This window comes from Dipteris shenzhenensis, chromosome 23 (genome assembly GCF_047967505.1).
Source record: "Dipteris shenzhenensis isolate YYH24624 ecotype China chromosome 23, Dip_SZ_1.0, whole genome shotgun sequence".
In the NCBI taxonomy this organism is placed as follows: Eukaryota; Viridiplantae; Streptophyta; class Polypodiopsida; order Gleicheniales; family Dipteridaceae; genus Dipteris; species Dipteris shenzhenensis.
This window is the reverse complement of record NC_141618.1, coordinates 9,562,571-9,579,268: the sequence shown is the minus strand read 5'-3', so window position 1 is coordinate 9,579,268 and position 16,698 is coordinate 9,562,571. Positions and strand designations below refer to the sequence as shown.

At 44.1% G+C, this 16,698-nt stretch overlaps 1 protein-coding gene across 3 annotated transcripts in view; it reads left to right on the top strand.

Annotated features, from left to right (window-relative positions):
* Positions 1 to 2,856: 2,856 nt before the first annotated feature.
* Positions 2,857 to 16,698, top strand: part of LOC147886958 (histone deacetylase 5-like) — a 287,587-nt gene continuing 273,745 nt past the window's right edge. For 2 of the 3 annotated variants that reach the window (XM_087394576.1, XM_087394575.1), the window contains exon 1: positions 2,857 to 3,105. In XM_087394576.1, coding sequence (XP_087250702.1) covers positions 2,966 to 3,105 — 140 coding nt within the window. In that variant the 5' untranslated portion in view covers positions 2,857 to 2,965. The remainder of the gene's footprint in view (positions 3,106 to 16,698) is intronic. The other variant, XM_087394574.1, reaches the window with a different exon arrangement.

The window sequence follows — 16,698 nt, the reverse complement described above, 5'->3', positions numbered from 1 at the left end:
ATGGAGCAAGCAGCATCGCCGATTCTCTTCTCCGAGGCCGAAACACTGGCAGGATAAGAAGCAACCTTCCTCCTCAAAGGTGCCTGAAGACGGGGACAAGGGCAAGGCACTCGAAGTGATCAACGTGAGCAAGGATTTAGAGAACATCTTTTGCGACTCTTCTAAATATATATCAATGAATGGCCATGATGGACAACTAGTGTATAATCGTCTTTTTAGTAAATGTTCGCTTCATTTCTATGAATGACAGTAAATTAGAATATAAAAGTACCTCGTCTTTAGATGTGCATGTAGATAACTACCCGTATCACTTGTTTGCAATTGGTGTAGATGACAAGCTGTGTTGATTGATCGTAAGTCACCTCTCTAGAGCCTATGTTGCAAATGTAAAAAGATATGTCTTGTATATGTCATGAAGGTATACAAGAAATGAAGCACACTTGAAATGTTTTCTTATTCACATGACAAATCTTTGTTTTATTGTTATGTCTAATTACATAGCATTTGTCTTATCCGAGCTTCAGCATCGATCAAGTCAGTGTAGTATTTACCGAGAAAGGCCTGAGCTTGATGGATCTCATGGTTCTCCTCAGTGAGGGCGACTTGTTCAAGCGAATTGCATATGAATCTGGTTGTGCTGATCGTCCGATGCGGATTGAGTTTGGAAATTTTGTTCGCAACTAGAGAATCACACCCCAAACATAGGGAATGAGAACGTGTCTTGCATAGACATGCTGCAGCTAGCGATCAAAGGTATATATCTCGGCGCCACGATGTTCATGTTAATCTACCCTGAACATGGGGGTCGCTCGAAGTTCATCGCATAACTGAGCTTATCATAATGAAACCTGAGGCGCAGGCTTGGAGCAATTCATCTTCCTCATCTCCACCCTGACTTTCTAGTAGAAACCATTGCCCACAATTGTGTCGTGCCCCCAGGCACCGTGGCCTTTCCTGGTGCTGCCGAGGAGTCCCCAGCTATCTTGCATCCAACTAGCCCATCGTGGCGGTCTGCTGTTGCAAGGGGGAGTCTTTGGAGGCATGGCAAAGAAGGAAATCCGTGAGGATAAACTGTGAATCCTGGGGATATCAAGAGGGTAAGAGACGCGAGTACCTGTGCAAGCAGCGCACCCTTCTCCGTTGGAAGCAATGCCAGAGGTCTTGTATGTAAAACGCCTGCTAAGGTGGCAGCCTTGGTTCCATTCTCTACCAACTCTCTCTCTCGTTTATTCCAAATTTCAAGAAGCTCCTGTGAGGGAGCGGTGCCGATAAGCCCAGGATGTATCAATCCAAGGAAACAAATGCCTGCGGGAAATTCAATGGAAAAAGCTTATTTCAGGGTGTGTCTCTTTGTAGGACTTCAAAGACTACAATTCAAGCCAGTAAGACTTGATTAAACACGAATGGTACCCGGAATGTAGGTGGGGGTCGTAGAGGCGATGGGTGCGGCAAAGGAGGTCTGCTTTTGCAAGGGGGAGTCTTTGGAGGCACAACAAAGAACGAAATCCGTGAGGGTAGAGCAAAGGACCTCGACAGAATCTATTGGACTTCACAGAATCTCCCCGTTGTCCTAAACAAATCTAAAAGCACCAACCGCCGCATAAAGAATTCGTTCGTCCCACTTCGCTTTTTATTCCTCCGCATTCCTCCGCCTCTAGACGGAATTCTACTCCGTGGACGCAAATATAGCCAGTGCAGCCTTTTCGCTTACCAAGTCGCAATCAAATTGCTTGCAAAGATCTAAGAAATCCGACGAAATCGTAATTCCAACGACCGCATTCCCTTCTCTGCCTGAGTGTCGACCACTATTGAGCGATCATGTTCGCAAACGCAACTTCCAAATTGCTTTCAATCCTTCACTGACTCGATAGAATTTGGAGATGGGGGTTGTAGAGGCGATGGGTGTGGCAAAGGAGGCAGCAACTGGTGAGCAAGGAGGCAGTGACGGAGGGATGGCGGGTGTGAAGCAAGGAGGGAGACTCGATAGAATTTGGAGGTGGGGGTCGTAGAGGCGATGGGTGCGGCAAAGGAGGCAGCAACTGGTGAGCAAGGAGGCAGTGACGGAGGGATGGCGGGTGTGAAGCGGGGTGAGGCGGAGGGAGAAGGGTGATGGAGAGGTTGAGAGGTAGCGCCATGGGGAAGGGAAGGCACCATGCAAGCAAGCCAGGCAACGTCGAAAGGAGCTGCATGTTGGAGTGGAGATTTTCACCGACTCGATAGAATTTGGAGATGGGGGTTGTAGAGGCGATGGGTGCGGCAAAGGAGGCAGCAACTGGTGAGCAAGGAGGCAGTGACGGAGGGATGGCGGGTGTGAAGCGAGGTGAGGCGGAGGGAGACTCGATAGAATTTGGAGGTGGGGGTCGTAGAGGCGATGGGTGCGGCAAAGGAGGCAGCAACTGGTGAGCAAGGAGGCAGTGACGGAGGGATGGCGGGTGTGAAGCGGGGTGAGGCGGAGGGAGAAGGGTGATGGAGAGGTTGAGAGGTAGCGCCATGGGGAAGGGAAGGCACCATGCAAGCAAGCCAGGCAACGTCGAAAGGAGCTGCATGTTGGAGTGGAGATTTTCTAAAGTAAAGGAAGAAAGAAAGGAGCAATTAGCGTGGAGATTTTCTCAAGTAAAGGAAGAAAGAAAGGAGACGAGAGCAGAGCTGAATTAGTTTGCCACGCGCAGCTTTTCAAAAGCTTTCAAAGCTTTTGGGCTTTCAGAATTTAAAAAATCTAAGGGTGTATATTGTGCCATGTGGAAGCACAGGATTTCAGAATTTGAAAAAACGTCCTAGTGCTGGCCGAGTAAAAATGTAGTGTGAGCATGGTTATTTGCATAGTTTCAAGTGTCTTCAAACCAGCCAAGTGCAAGTACTTGCAAAAAGTTAATCACGGCTTAATAACAAAGTCAGCTTCCCTCACTCGTCATATATACTTACACAGCAGCTCCCGAGCAGCACTCCGGAATTCGTTGCGATCAAAATGGGGGAACGGCGTGTGGGTTTAGTATTTGATGAGCGCATGTGTGCTCATGCCAATCCCTGGCAACCATCTCATCCGGAGACGCCCGAGCGTATTTTAGCAATCGCACAGCGTCTCAGATCTGCTGGTGTTTTCCAAAGGTGCCGAAGTTTCACTGAATTTCTTGTAATACTTTATGTGCTGTAAGTAACGTAGATGGTCGTCTTGTAGAACGATTAGCTACGGGGAAATCACAGACGTGGCTACTAAGAAATCACGACTTTTATTAATCCATGATCAGATAAACGTGGCTGGTCTATTAGTCAGGGGTGTTCGACGCAATGACGAAAGTTCCTCTCAAGGTAGCACAAAACAACAATCAGAAGGGAATCATCAAAGGACAATCTTTCTGGTAGCTGTCTGGCTGAAAGGGAAAAGGAAGTACAAGCGGATTTCCCCGCACAAGAAGTCAAGTTTGACATTACAGCGTTGGATACCATTTTAATCCCAACTTACTGAATTATTTTTGCATGGTCGTTTGACCTTTCCTCTTTAAATTGGTTCCACAGTCACCATAATGACATTTCAAAATCGACCCTTACCTCCAGAGCCTCTTCAACTTATTGATTACCTTGTTGCATGGTCGTTTTATCTTTCTTTCTTTGAATTGTTTACACCTTCACATTTGAAAATCGAGCCTTACATCCAACGCCATTTCAAATAATGAACCGCATTCCATCATTTTACATCTGTTAGTAGCTCCACCCTGCTTTTTGATCCAAGGAATATTTGTTAGTTTCTTTTATTGCAAAGAGACGCTTGACATTTTGGCCTCCCCCTCCCTTCTTTGCATGTGAACATTAGCGGCTGTCCAGGATGATTCGATGGATGTAAAAGGGTGTGGCATAACTCTTCAAAAGAGACACAACTCTATGCGATAGACACCTAGAGGGACACTTCTATTTCTTTCAAGTATTGCATTTCACTTTCACTAAAAGGTGCCAACTCTTGCACACTTTTTTAGTGAAATCTATTTGATTTTATATTACAAAAAGCAGTCTCCAAGGAGGGACATGCAGCTACAACATCAAAAGATCTCATTTTAAGACAAAAAAGCAGGATAATCAAGATCGAGACCTTGGAGACAGTTGAAGAATGATTGCTGTAAAGCTGCCCGGAGAAAGGGATATTTGGCAAAGGGACAAATCACCAAAGTCCACACACTTTTTTTTTTTGGGTAAAAGAAACTTTTCATTAAGAAGAATGTACATTCATAGATGTCCCAAAGTGGAACAGCTACCACTAAAGACTAAAAAACACACACTTTTTTGAAAGAACCTTTCATTTAGAAGAATGTACATTCATTGTTGTCCCAAAGTGAGACAGCTACTACTCATAAAGTGGAAGAAGACAAAAAGAATAACCAAGGGAAATGTACATTAAAAGTTGCGCTAAAGAGGAGCAACTTCTACTTTGAACTAAAAACATTCATTGAGAAGAATGTACCTTCATAGATGTCCCAGAGTGGTACAGTTATCACTCAAGACTAAAAAAAATACACACTTTTGTAATGGCAAAGAACCCCCACACACACAACACACCTTTTTTTTGGGGGGGTGAAAGAGCTTTTCATTTAGAAGAATGTACATTCATAGTTGGCCCCAAGTTAGACAACTTCTACTCAAATTGGTAGAAGATGAAAAGAAAAATGAAGGAAAATGTACATTCAAAGTTGCACTAAAGAGGAGCAGCATCTACTTTGAACTAAAAATGGTGAAAAAAAGTTTCTAATTGGGCCGGGAAGATCTCTAATTGGGCCAGAGGAAGATCTCCTTGGGCAGGGAGGATCGGAAAAAACCTTAAAGATCTACAAGGGAAAACCCATAAAGATGAGAGTTCCGGGTATGATACAATGACCATAACGCCTAGTAGCGACACCATGCAGAGAAGTAATCATAATCTGATATAGAGACATATCTTCCAAACAACCAGAACCTCTTGCGAAAAGAGACGCAAGGAAAGTGAGTGTAGATAAAACCCCAATCTAGGAAGAAAATATCTGGTAGGTCCAAAGCAGGTGCAGAACTGTCTCCCTGGGATGGGAACAAGAAGGGCAAGCCGATGATGCTATGCGCTTGGCAGCCAAGAAAGAGGCCACCAGTAATGCGCCTACCAAACAAGGCCATAAGAAAAGTCATCGTTGGAGAGGAAGTTTATTATTCCAAATGCGGCGAAGAGGGGTCTTTCTCCATTTTAGAGGTTTGTCAAGATACCAAATCAGAAGCCCACGCCCCTGATTCCATGGCTGTGGGAGTAATAGAAGTGCGCGCACGCGCATACACTTTCTTTTGGGGATATGAAACCCACATTTGTTTATTTTACAAGATGCAGTTTTCAAAGAGGGAACATTTACAAACATCAGAAGATTTCAATATTAGACAAGTAGACAGAGGAATCTATATTGAGGCAATCATAAAAAGATTGCCTTAGGAAAACTTGGAAAAAGTGTTGTCTCTGAAGACTATGATTTCTGTCCTTCCATAGAGTCAAGAGGCTCAATGTTGAACCCATGTGAAAAAAATATCATACCCCACACGCTTTTTTTTGGCGTGAAATCCAGATAATTATAGTAACAATAGAAGGAGAGCAATTACATCTTTAGAAAATGCCAGGAACCGAGAGTAATCCAATTGGCCTGCATGCAAACAATCATAAAATGACTGCCTAAGGGACTTGTTTAGAGAAGCATCACCAAAAACCCAATGGTTTTTGTAGTAGACAAAAATCTAGAAACCAGGAAGTAGGAGATGGAGGATGGTGATGGAGGCGGTGATGGTGACGGGTTTTGCCTTCAGTCTAGGTTACATCTCCCTCCACTTAGACCAGAGTATGGAAAGGTACCTGAGCCTTACAAACCTTTCTCGTGGGAAAGTGATGGGTCAGTGAGAGGTGTACTCCCCCTGTCATCCTTTGAAGATGAGCTAACTTTGGTGGATGACGAAGCTTTTCTAGCCCTGACTACAAAAAACAAAGCTTTCCTTTCAGTGATGACTAGATGTTGGTCTGAGTCGAAAGAGACAATGTCACCCAAAGAAATGGATCTAGAATCTCAGATGCACGAGGTGGTAGAGGAGGACATGCACGTCCCACTTAGGTGGCTGCGGCTTAGAGCACTTGAGGGGGGTTTTTCTCCATACCCGTGAGAGCGCGTACTACTTCTCGCTTTGCCAATGAAGGCGGGGCTGAAGCTGGAGGACATGGAGATGAAGCCAGATCACCCCTGTCTTGGAATTAAAAGTAGAGGTATGCAATTCCACTCAGCCACGACAAAACTGCCCCAGGTGGAAGTACGAGTGAAGGTGGAACCTCAAGAGGAGGTGCGGGTGAAGTTGGAGCCCTAGGAGGAAGTGTAGGTGAAGACAGAAGTATAGGAAGAAGCGGGTCAGCAGGGGTTGGATGGAATGCCGCCAGCACATCTTACTCCAATCTCGAAGGATGCCACGCTTGCAATGCAAGCGATTGGACATGCAGGAGATGCACACGGCGCTGCTGAAGGAGGGCACTCTTCTGACCCAAGGGCTGGACGTGCAAGAGGAGAAATCGAAAAGCTTACAAAGAAGCTGGAGGAAGCGATGCGACGACTGGAAAAGACAAGGAAGACGCCTCTTGTGGCTCGCAAAAAATGGATGGTTCGCAAAGGAGCAATGAACATGATACAGAAGGAGAACGAGAAAAGCTGAGCAACTTCCTAATACTTTAGTAATCTTAAATAGGAATGGAAGTGTCTTTAGAGAGCATCCATTGCTTTATAAAAACCTTCCAAATTCCTGCTTCCTCTATGGTCTCTCCAATCATGTAATGAAAAACTGTTACACAAAAAAGGGGTAAACCCAAGACCCAAGCTAACACTGCTTCTAAGCCTACTGTTGTGATAGAAAAATGGTTTCCTAAAGCTCTGGCTAGCTCTGATATCCCCACTCAGAAAGTGGGACCTCCCTCCAGTCCCAATACTCAAGTTGAGAAAAGTAAAGGGCTTATGACTCCTGCTTTGGTCACAAAAAATGCATTTGAAGCTATGGCTTACAGAGAAACTGATGAATGATGTTATGGTAGAGGCTGGGTGGTCAAAAGACTTTGAAGATGACATAAATAGAGAGGACTCAATGGCTACAGAAAGACTTAGTGAGAAGTAATCTGATGACCAACAAGCTTTGATCAATGCTGGAAATAATGATCTTTCTGTCCAAGACAAGGCCTTCACTACAGTCCACAATAAAAGCAGACAATCTCAGGTCAAGGGGGGAACACCTCAGGTGAATAGACCAAACCCTAGGGCCAAAAAGGGTCTGAGAAAGAATGTTAAGTAAAACAATCTCTTTTATGACTCTGAATGTGAGGGGACTAACTGACCCTGGTAGAGGTGAAGAAATAGCTCACTGGCTTAGTTCTAAGGCTTTATCTCTTACTTTTTTAGCTCTACAAGAAATTAAGACAACTGGAATCAACTTAGAAAGTAGATTGAAGACGATAGATAGAAAGAGAACTTGGTTCTTTGCTAACCATGAGGAAGGGGAAGGTGGTACAGCAGTAGGAATTCTGTCACACTACAATAATTGGGTCTCTAAGGTGTCAATTGATCCTCAAAATAGATGGCTCTTGTTGCAATGTGTTTTGAAGGGTCAAGAGTTCTCAGTCATTTCCATTTATGCCCCTAACGGTGCTCAGGACAGAAAAGCAATGTGGGAATCACTGAATGGTGCAGATGGCAATTGCGTTGCCCTGGGTGATTTCAATATGGCTGAAGATGAAAAGGACATATGGATGGGAAAGGGAACTGTGGTCAGAGGTGGGGAATTGGCTTCATGGGAAGAATTTAAAGATTCCCTTCAATTAGTAGACACCAATTTAGATGGTGATTTCACTTGGTGCAACATTCCGGCATGACAGTAACAAGAGAGAGGCTAGGCTAGACAGATACTATGTATCTCAGGATCTATTAAGCAGAATGCTTTCTATAAATACTCAGGTCCATTCTTCTTTTACCCTGTCAGACCATAAACCGGTGTCTCTTTCGTGTAACATTGGCCTGGGTCATAAGTCAAAATCTTGGTTCAAAGTAGACCCTAAACTTCTATTTTTGAAAAGTGTTCAAATGAATGTGAAAACAATATGGACAGAGGCATTTTCTGAGGACAGACCTGCAGCCTCCTCTTGGAAGGTTGCTCAATGCCTCCTCTTGGAAGGTTGCAATTGAGCAGAACCAGAATATGCTTAAAAGGGCAAGAAAGGTCAGAGTGAAGATAAGGGCTGAGAGGATGGACAAGATCCAAGAGTCAATATGCAGACTTGAGATTCCCGAGAGATAAGGGGATGTTATGGATCCGGCTAAGTTGATAAAGGCAAGGAGGGATTTCAGGTGACAAAAGCAAATAATTCTGAATGATTCTAAAGTCTACTTGAGGGAATGGTGGGCAGGTAAATAGACATACCTCGGAAACTTTCAAGCTAATAAGGAGAAAGAGGATCAATGAGGAGGTGCCACTGTTGAAGAGGGCTGATGGTATGCTTTTAATTCTGTGGAAAATGTTGAGCTCATCCAACAACATTTCCAAAATCTTCTTTCTTCAACTGTTATTCCTGATGATGATGTACAAAAGGCAAGGATGATTTGTCAGAATGTTAGAGATAAAATTGTGTAGAATTTTGGTAACTTCTATCTTGAGAGACCTCTGACACTTCGGGAACTCAAGGAGGCTGTCAAGGTTATGGCTGATGGGAAGACTCCAGGGGAGGATGGCCTTCCCATTGAATTTTATAAGAGTTGTTGGGATATTGTTGGTCCTATCTCTTACTTCTATGGCAAGAAAGTGTTAGGGAAGAGGCCCTTCCCTCCCATGAAGTGGAGGGGTTATTAAACTCATCCCTAAAGAAGGGTTCAAGAATGAACTAAAAAATTGGAGGCCCCTCACTATGCTGAACTGTAGCTACAAATTTTTTGCTAAAGCTCTTTCCCTTAGGGTCCAAAAAAGGATGGACACTTGGATTTTGAAGGAGCAGAAGGGGTTCATTAAGGCCAGACACTTGCTAGAAGCTATAATAAATATCTGGGAGGGATGTGAATATGCCAAGGAGACCAAGCAAGATTTATGTTTTCTTAAAGTGGATTTTGATAAGGATTATGATAGATTGGAATGGGATTTTCTCATCCAGTCCCTCCAAGTTATGGGTCTGATGTGAGATTGCTTTTAACAAATGCTTTAGCTAAAATCTGTGTAAATGAAGAAATGAGTTAGCCTTGCCCTCTAAAGAGATCAATAAGGCAAGGGTGCCCCCTGGTACCTTTACTTTTTGCTATTGCAGCAAACTCTTTAGGTTGACTTATTCAGAACCAAACCAAAGAGGGTGCTATGAGGTCCATAGAGCTACCCGCTGGTAAACAGCTTGTATGGCAACAGTTTGCAGATGACACTAATTTCACACCAAGAAACATTGTTCAAGATATCCAAGATGTAATGAATTGTTTGGACATCTTTTGTAAAGATTATGATTCTAGAATCAATCACTCTAAGACTGGATAAGCCACACTTCAGGGGGGAGAGCAAGATTTTCTTAAAGGTTCCACCTCAGGATACTTAAAGGGACAGTGTTCAGACTCCCATGGGTTTTGACATTACTATGAAACAAAGGTGGGGTTGGTTCATGGATAGATTTCAAATGAAGCTTGACAAATGGAGAGGATTTTAAGCTAGTCTTGCAGGTAGAAGGCTGGTTCTAAACCATTTTATCTATCCCATTGCTGTCTTTTAACTCTCTTGCTAAATCAAGCCTTGATAGGTTTATCAGGCTTTGTAGATCTTTCCTATGGGGAGGGAATGCTAGAATCTCAAAGGTAAGATGGACCCATTGCATCAAGCCCAAAGAGGAAGGAGGATTGGGGGTAATAGACATTGAATTAGCAGCTAGGAAACTTTATGCTTCTTGGGTCATTAAAGCCATTCTTAATCCTCCTTGTGACTGGGCTCAACTCTTACTTAGAAATTTGAGCGTGCTAAGACCTTGTGGGGCACCTAGGTGGAAAAACTTCTCTGCTCTTTGCTATCCCGAACCTTGCAAAGCAAAGGGGAGTCCACTCTGGCAATCCATGTGGAAAGCTTTTGAGGAGATAAAGCCGAAATCTTATATTCTGGCAAAGGGGCTTTCATGTCCATTGACTCAATTTGGGTCTCTGTGATTTTCAAAAATGTTTCTCTCTGTGATGATGACTTTGTGAATGCTAGCATCCTTTTCAAGAAAGGGCTCCAATGTTGGGGGCAGCTGTAGAACAAGGAACCTTTAGATGGAAAACTTGGTAGGAGATCAGAACAGAGTTTGCACTCAACAACCAACATCAAAACCTTGTCTTGAGCAGGTTGGAACTATGGCAAAAGGATATCCGGTTGAAGGGAGGAAACCACCTCGTTTGCAGCAGGGAATTCATTTGGGTGGGCAATACTCTTTTTTTTCCCATTCCTACTCTGGCTACTGACATACATGACCTTTTTAGGATTTTAAACTCCAGGTGGAAGCTCTATGATAGTAGGAACAAATGAAAGGACATATTCTCCAAGGTGTGGAACAAGAAGATTCCTGAGAAAATGTCTGCTCTTCTATGGCTAATTTAACATAAAGCTGCTTGGACTAATGTAAAAGTCATGATTATTGGGAGAGGAGATGGCAAATGCAAACGATGTTGGACATTTTTCACCTTTTTGTTGCATGTCCTTATGCTAGAAAGGTTTGGAAAATCGTTCAACTGGAAACAGGGGAACATATATGATATAAGGTGGAAAGCCATTTTGCTAGGAGATGTAGTGTGGAAAAAGCAAGACAATTGGGCTCAGATCAGGGCACATGCTTGATGGTTCATTTGGTTATCGAGGAACAATTTTCATTTTAATGATTTTGTCTTGGTTATTGATGCCTTTCCTTTTTCTTGGTGGGACATTTGATAGACCACTTCAACCAAACTCATATGCAACTTAAAAAGGACCTGGATAAACACATCAATAGATGCCACTTGAGTGCTCATTCTAGGCTACTCAGGAACTTTTACAAGTATACCAAAGAACCTGACAATGTCTCAACTTGCTCACTGATGGTGGTTGTTACGAGGATGTGAAATTATGGGACTTTTGATTTGCGACTCCCATAAATTGTGCGTGACTGCCTTGAGCCTTTGGGTTGTGAGGGTCTGGCCATGGGGCGAGACTTGGGGAATTAAAATTCCCTAGCTGGCCCTTGGAAATTGTGAATGTGTGCCCAATTACTAGGCAATTAATTCCTAGGGCCAAAGTGTGCAACAAGGGGGCCAAAAGAGTGGTGCAATTAAAAATTGCTAATTTTAGCATGGGACTCCAAAAAGAGCACAGAGCCCTGTTTTTGGGGGCAGAAGGCCAAAATCAGTTTCAGAAGAGCTTGATCATCAGTTGTGCGCCCAATTACTAGGCAATTAATTCCTAGGGCCAAAGTGTGCAACAGGGGGGCCAAAAGAGTGGTGCAATTAAAAATTGCTAATTTTAGCACAGGACTCCAAAAAGAGCATAGAGTCTTGTTTTTGGGGGAAGAAGGCCAAAATCAGTTCTAGAAGAGCCAGATCATCAATTGTGAGCTGCCAGAGCCTGCCAGGTGCTGCTAGAGCAAAATCGTCATCTACCAGGAGCTTCCAGAGCCTACCAAGGAAAATCGGCATATGCCAGGGTAGAATCAGCTTTTCTCTGCAGGATCTAGTGTTTTCCAGCCCTACCTATCTTCTGGTGGATACTGGGTAGAAGAAGGCTTGTTTTTGCCTGCTTTTGCTGCTCCCTGATTGGTGTTGCTGGCTAGTTATCGCATTTGGGTTTCTTTCCTCGCGAAGAAAGGTTGATTTATGCTGTTGGGCAGTGGCCAGAGAGACTATAGATTGAGGCAAACCGTTTGGGAGTGCTTTGTCGATTGATTGCACTAGAGTTTGGCTATTGAGGGCTTTGTCTTGCAGTTGTTCAGCCGTGTCTTGCTGGTTGGGCACTTGGTTGTGCAATTGCAGGTGTGGCACAGACAATGGATGCTTTTGAGGTCTCTGTTGCATGCTTTGGTTGGTTGAGGATACAGGATTGTCTTGTAATTGGATGCCATTCATCGTTTGGAGTTGAGTAGGGAATTATAGGGTGGGTGGCTGTACCTATCTTTCCATCTGTACAGCCCGTCTTTGCTCCATTTGTCCATAATGGTTCTTCTTCCTTTTCTTCTGCTGCTCTGACAGATGACTCTTTTGTCTTCTTTGCTTCAGCCCCTCCTTCTGCCTCTGCTCCTCCTGCATGTGTCTTCATTCGGAGGAAGCGTGGTGGTTTGGTTCCCTCGCGTTTTGTCAAATCGGTGAAGCTTGATGTTGTGGACGCTCCTTCCTCTCCTCTCCAGTTGGATCTTCTTCGCCAGATGTATGTTGCCTCCGTTACTGATATTCCTTCTTCGGGTTCTCTGCTGGTTTGTCCTTTGGACTCTGCCCCTTCTAGTTTCCAGTCTTCGATGATGCAGCCAGTGCCATCTACTCTTGATCTTGATTTGGGGTTTTCCCATCCGATGCGCATCCGGTTGCTTTTTACCTCTTTTCCTACAGCATGTTATCGGTGCCGCTAGGTTGGTTATTTTGCACGTGTGTGCCCTTCTCCTTCAAGACCACTCCTCCTGATTTACTTGGCTGCCTCATGACTTTTGCTCCGAGGCTTTACTTGTAAATTTTTCCTTTGTACTTATTGGTGGGTTTTTACCTCTTTTGGGGTTTCTTACACAAAAAGATAAGATTTCAAAAAAGAAAAGGTGCGTCTGTGTGTGTGTGAGGACGATGGAGAGCTTTGGAGCCCCCGCAGCCTTGGTCGACCCTCCGTCCCCCTCTGTTCCCTCCCTCGTTTTGCTTGTACAGCCCCCGTCTTCCACCTTGCAACCTTCATCGCCATCCGTACAGCTCACGTTAGTTGTACGAAATTCCGTACAGCCCCCCGACCCCTGCGATTATCTACATAGCCTTCGGTTCAGCCCTTCGTACAACTTTCCGTCTAGGCAGATGTGTAGCAGACGCCAATACCTGCTTCATCAGTACTTGCAAAATCCGTACAGATTTCCCTGCCCGTACAGGCTCCCGAAACATCTTTTGTTTTTTCTGCTTCCTCTGTTCCTCCTGCTCGAGTCTTCATTCGACGGAAGCGCGGTGCTTTGCCTTCTTCATCCTCTTTCAAATCGGCAAAGCTTGATCTCGCAGATGGCCCTTCTTCTTCCCTACAGCTGGATCTTCTGCGTCAGTTACGCTCAACCTCTGTCACAGATGTTCCTTCATCAGGTTCCCCGTTTGTTTGCTCTTTGGATTCTGCCCTTCTGGTTTCAGGTCTTCGACAGGCTCAGCAGTTTGGAGTCTATCTCTACTTTATGGGCAGGGTTCTTTCTGCTGCTCAACTTCGTCGTTGGGTTGAAGCTGCAATGGGTCCGGATTGTGTTTCATCCTTTGTCTTTCTGGGCAAAGGATTTTATTATGCCCACGTTTCTTCGACTGATGTGGTGGAGCGGCTAGTCAGTCGTGCTGGTGTTCCTGGGGCTGGTTTCTTCACTTACAGGCTCAGCGGTTTGGAGTTTGTCTCTACTTTATGGGCTGGGTTCTTTCTACTGCTCAACTTCGTCGTTGGGCTGAAGCTGCAATGGGTCCGGATTGTATTTCATCCTTTGTCTTTCTGGGCCAAGGATTTTATTATGCCCACGTTTCTTCGACTGATGTGGTGCAGCGGCTAGTCAGTCGTGCTGGTGTTCCTGCGGCTGGTTTCTTCGCTTATGTGATGCCCTGGGATCCACTTTTAGATCCTTCTGCTACCCTTCTGACTCACTGTCCGGTTTGGATTACTCTCAAAGCGCTGCCTGTGCCTCTTCTTCAGCATCTTCCAACTCTTGCAGCTTTTTTGGGAAGGCCTCTTCTTGTTCCGAGAGAGGAGTTCTTGCAAGCTTCCCGTGATGTTCGCCTTTGCGTTTTGTGGGATATGACGTAGCCTATGCCATCTACTCTGGATCTTGATTTGGGATTTGCCCATCCGATGTGCATCAGGCTGCATTTTGCATCTTTTCCCATTGCATGTTATCGGTGCCGACAAGTTGGTCATTTTGCACGTGATTGCCCTTCTACATCTAGGCCCATTCCTCCTGCTCCTTCAGCTGTCAAGGTTACTCTCCCTTCTCCTCCGGTTTCTGCTATGGCTTCTTTGGAGAAGCCTTCTACTGCTCCGAAGCACTATTGGAGGAAGAGCTTCTTTGGAGAAGCCTTCTACTGCTCCGAAGCACTATTGGAGGAAGAGCTTCTTTGGAGAAGCCTTCTACTGCTCCGAAGCACTACTGGAGGAAGATAGATAAATCACAGGCAAATCTCCTCTTGCTAAAGAAGCTCAGGATTGCACCCCTGTTGAGCACCATCAGTATCCTTCTACTCAGGATATGGATGTACCCCTTGCAGAGGGGATTTTACAAGATGATATGCATGCTCTCTCTCAGGATGTTGCCCCTGCTCTTACTCAGGTTGATCCTCATAATGAAGCTCAAATGCTAAGCCTTGCTTTATCAGATGCAGCTTTTTTGTCGGAAGATACAGATGTTGATTTAGCCTCTCTGCCTTTGATGCCTGTGCGAGAGTTTTCTTTTGTCCGGGATGTAGAAGTACCTTTTTTACTAGAATCTTTTCATCCCATGTTACAACAGGTTTTTGACCCTGTGATTCAGAAATTTCGGGTACCAGCCTATATCAAGAAGAATAACAAGGGCAAAAAACAGCTTGTTTTTATTGATGGTGTGGTTTCATCACTGCATCAATTTTTACAGAGCAACAATTTGAAGCTAGAGGATGTTGTATTTGATCCTCCTCTAGCTTGATATGTAACTTTTTACTTTGCTGCCTCATGACTTTTGCTCTGAGGTTTTACTTGTAAATTTTTTCCTTGTACTTATTGGTGGGTTTTTACCTCTTTTGAGGTTTCCCACACAAAAATATAAGATTTCACTTTTAAAAAAAAAAAAGTGTGTGTGTTGGGTCCTCTTCTCGTCCTTTGAGGCTATCTCAGATTACTGTACCTGCATTGTATAAAATCCTTTTGCCTCAACCTTGGGTTTCGGAGAGAGGTGATTCTGTTTGGCGAATGCATCGCCCAGCCAAGTGGTGGAGGAAAGATTACAGCAACTTTGGGCCTATAAAGTACCGCTTTGGCAACGTTTTCTTTTGGTGAGTTCTTTTGGGAGTGTTTCCATCTGGACAGCTATTAGCTCATCGACACATTGCTTCTGCACTTTGCCACAGATGTTCTGCTTCTTCGGAGACTGTGCCTCACTTGTTTTGGCATTATCCGTGCTCTCATGAGTTTTTTAATATGCTTCGACAGCGCCTGCGAGCGAGATTCCCATTTGTTCCGTTTGGGAAGTTCTTCTGGCTATTTGGGTTTCATCCATCCAGATTGGAGTTTCATCTTTTCTTCGTTTGGGTTCGCTACTGGGCACTATGGACTTTATGGACATATAGGAATTGTAAAGTCTTCGATGATCCTACTTTCTCTTTGTTTGGCTTTTTTAGGCGTTCTCTACAGCAATCTTTTTTTGATTGCTTGTAGACCCGTTGCATAGATCATGAGGTCTTTTTGGCATATACTGAAATTTTCAGTTGATGTAATTGTAGCACCTGTTTTGAGGTTGTTACTCATATAATATAATCAATCAAAGATTTCATAAAAAAAATGTGTGTGTGTTGGGCACACTGGACTCTCTTGAAGGATTATAATCATAGGGTCTTTGGTGATTCTGTTTTTTCCACTTTCTCTTTCTTCAGACACTCTTTGCAGCAATCGCTTTTTGATTGCTTGCAATCTCGTGTCTTTGATCATGATGTATATTTGTCCTACAGTGAGATTTTCTCTTGATGTATTATAGCTCTCCCTTTCTGGGATAGCTTTTTTTGTAATATAATGACTCAAAGATTCCACCAAAAAAAAAAAGTTTGCTGGATAGCTATTGGCTCATCGACACATTGCTCCTGCACTTTGCCACAGATGTTCTGCTTCTTCAGAGACTGTGCCTCACTTGTTTTGGCATTGTCTGTGCTCTCGTGAGTTTTTTGATCTGCTTCGACAGCGCCTGCAAGCGAGATTCCCATCTATTCCGTTTGGGAAGTTCTTCTGGCTATTTGGGTTTCATCCATCCAGACCGGAGTTTCATCTTTTCTTCGTTTAGGTTTGCTACTGGGAACTATGGACTTTATGGATATATAGGAATTGTAAAGTCTTTGGTGATCCTACTTTCTCTCTGTTCGGCTTTCTCAGGCATTCTCTGCAGCAATCTTTCTTTGATTGCTTGTAGACCCGCTGCATAGATCATGAGGTTTTTTTGGCATATACTGAAATTTTCAGTTGCTGTAATTGTAGCACCTTGTTTTGAGGTTGCTACTCATGTAATATAATCAATCAAAGATTTCACCAAAAAAAAAAGTGTGTGTGTGTGTGTGGAGAGAGACCAGCCTTGCTGCGAGCACCCTGTGAGTCCCTCGTTTAGGGCTTCTTGCACCCTATCTTGGTTCTCGCTTCAACCCACTTGCTTCCCCGCATCATCTGTTGTGTTTTGGTGCCGAAAAACCTCCTCGTGGACCTGCTGCAAATCTCGTTTTTGTTCCGTACAGTTCCGTACATCCAGTTTGGATTCCGTACATCTTGTATGGCTGTTCTAGGCCCTCT